The following is a 2407-nucleotide window of genomic DNA, read 5'->3' as shown; positions in this document are numbered from 1 at the left end:
CGAGTTCACCAGGCGCGCCTTCGCGCACGGCAAGCTGAGCCTGCCCGAGGTGGAGGGCCTGGCCGACCTGATCCACGCGGAGACGGAGGCGCAGCGGCGGCAGGCCCTGCGGCAGCTGCACGGGGAGCTGGGCCAGCTGACCCGCGGCTGGGCCGAGACCCTCACCAAGGCAGGTACCGCAGGGCCGCCTGGTCTCCGCCGGCCCCGCTCCGTTGCTCGGAGATGCCAGCGCGGCCTCCTGGGTCTGGCTGGACCGGGGTCGGAGGAAGACGGGGTGCTCACGTCGGTGCCCCTCGCCAGGCGCTGGCCCACGTGGAGGCCTACATCGACTTCTCGGAGGACGACAGCCTGGAGGAGGGCGTCCTGGAGCGAGGTGGGCCGAGGGCCGGGGTGGCGGGCGCGGGCGGCGCCGCCCCGAAGGCCCCTGAGCCCCTGCCCTCTGCCCGCAGCCGACCGAGACGTGCGGGCGCTGGAGGTGGCACTGGGCGCACACCTGCGGGACGCCAGGCGCGGCCAGAGGCTCCGCTCGGGGGCGCACGTGGTGGTCACAGGACCCCCGAACGCGGGCAAGAGCAGCCTGGTGAACCTGCTGAGTAGGTGGAGGCGGGCGGCCCGGCCGGGGCGGGGGTCGGGAAGGGGCGGAGCTGTCCCGCAAGGGGAGCGCGTGCAGGCGCTCCCCGCCGCAGCCCACCCCTTCCTCGGACCCCCAGGCCGGAAGCCGGTTTCCATCGTGTCCTCGGAGCCGGGAACCACCCGTGACGTGCTGGAGATCCCTGTGGACTTGGCCGGGTTCCCCGCACTGCTGAGCGACACGGCGGGGCTGCGGGAGGGCGTGGGGCCGGTGGAGCAGGAGGGCGTGCGGCGAGCCCGGCAGAGGTGAGGAAGGGGCTGCCCGGGCGTCCGCTCCCTGGTGCGTCTCTGTGCCTTCCTCCCACCTCGGGAGCGGCTGCCGCCTCCCTCCAGGGAGCGCCTTCACCTGGCCAGTGTCCCCCGCGAGGGCGTCGCCCTGCCCAGGCGGGCCCCGCCCCTCACCCCCCCTTCCCTCGCCCCCAGGCTGGAGCAGGCCGACCTGGTTCTGGCCGTGCTGGATGCCTCCGACCTGGCCTCTCCGACCTCCCGCGACTTCCTGGACAGCGTCGTGGCCCCCCTGGCGAGCCAGGACCCCAGCGCGAGCAGCCAGCGTCTGCTGCTGGTGCTGAACAAATGTGATCTGCTGCCTGCCGAAGGCCCACGCCTCCAGCCCGGGCCGCACCCGCACCTGCTGCTGTCCTGCCTGACCGAGGCGGGGCTGGACGGCCTGCTGGGGGCCCTGAAGAAGGAGCTGGCTGTCCTGTGAGTTTGGCCCACCTCCCGCCTGTGTCTCCATCTGCATCGTGGAGTAAACTCGCTGCTTTATTTATTTGCTGAGTACTGGGGCTCAGCCCAGTCATCCAGTTGCCTAGGCTGGGCTGGCATTCTGGAGAGCCTCTTGCCTCAGCCTCCCCGAGTGTAGGGATTATAGGTGTGCAGTGTTATGCCTGGCCTAACCTTGCCCACTTTGCAAGGCTTCTGCAGTCTGGAGAGACCGCTCTTGTCCCTTCCAGGTGCGGGGACCCGAGCACAGGCCCGCCGCTCCTGACGCGTGCGCGGCACCTTCACCACCTGCAGCGCTGCCTGGAGGCGCTGGGCCGCTACAGGCAGGAGGCAGACCTGGCCCTGGCTGCGGAGGCCCTGCGCGTCGCCCGGAGGCACCTGACCCAGCTCGCAGGCGGAGGGAGCAGCGAGGAGATCCTAGACATCATCTTTCGGGACTTCTGCGTGGGCAAGTGAGGGGCACCAGTGGGCCCAGCCCCGCAGGGACCCCGGCCCGGCACATCACGAGGCCAAGGGCCTTCTGGGGCCGACGCCGGTCCCCTTGGATGCTAGGAGCTGGCACGTGTGAGAGGAGGGTGAAGCCAGAGACTGGAAGATCTCAGGTCTGCCTGCTTTTGGGCTTGGTTCTCACTAAAAATTATCCCAGGCTGGCCTCTAAGAGCCTCCTCAGGAGGACTGCTGTGAATTCGAGGCCAGCCTGGGCTACAAAGTAAGCTCAAGGCCAGTCTGAACTGCATAGTGAGACCCTGTCTCAAAAAAAAAAAAAAAAAAAAAAAAAAAAAAAAGAGCCGCCTGCCTCAGCCTCCCAAATAGCTGGGATCACAGGTTTCAGGCACACTCAGGAAAGGTTTGTTTCGAGGTTTTGTGTCTGAATTCAACTTTTCAGTGCTGGGAATGGAACTCGGGTCCCCTTCCTGCTCAGTGGGGGCCACTGACTTTCATTTATTGTGCGAATCCCAGAGGGGTGTGCAAATTCGGGTGATGCAGAAGTGTTGCACTGCAGGGTCTCCCAGCTCCTCTCCCAGGGTCCTGGCTGAGCACTGCTTCATTCTCT

The 2407-nt window shown here is 67.3% G+C and overlaps 1 protein-coding gene across 1 annotated transcript in view; it reads left to right on the top strand.

Moving 5' to 3' along the window:
- Positions 1 to 2068, top strand: part of Gtpbp3 (GTP binding protein 3 (mitochondrial)) — a gene marked incomplete in the record, with an annotated part of 3694 nt that extends 1626 nt beyond the window's left edge. Inside the window, 6 exon segments of the mRNA XM_005409671.2 lie at positions 1 to 169; positions 301 to 373; positions 450 to 593; positions 711 to 876; positions 1054 to 1332; positions 1584 to 2068. Coding sequence (XP_005409728.2) covers positions 1 to 169; positions 301 to 373; positions 450 to 593; positions 711 to 876; positions 1054 to 1332; positions 1584 to 1809 — 1057 coding nt within the window.
- Between the last annotated feature and the right edge of the window lie 339 nt (positions 2069 to 2407).

This window comes from Chinchilla lanigera, unplaced genomic scaffold (assembly GCF_000276665.1).
Source record: "Chinchilla lanigera isolate Chin_1 unplaced genomic scaffold, ChiLan1.0 scaffold00123, whole genome shotgun sequence".
Taxonomy (NCBI): domain Eukaryota; kingdom Metazoa; phylum Chordata; class Mammalia; order Rodentia; family Chinchillidae; genus Chinchilla; species Chinchilla lanigera.
Note: the sequence above shows the minus strand (reverse complement) of the source record. Positions and strands in the feature narration are given on the sequence as shown.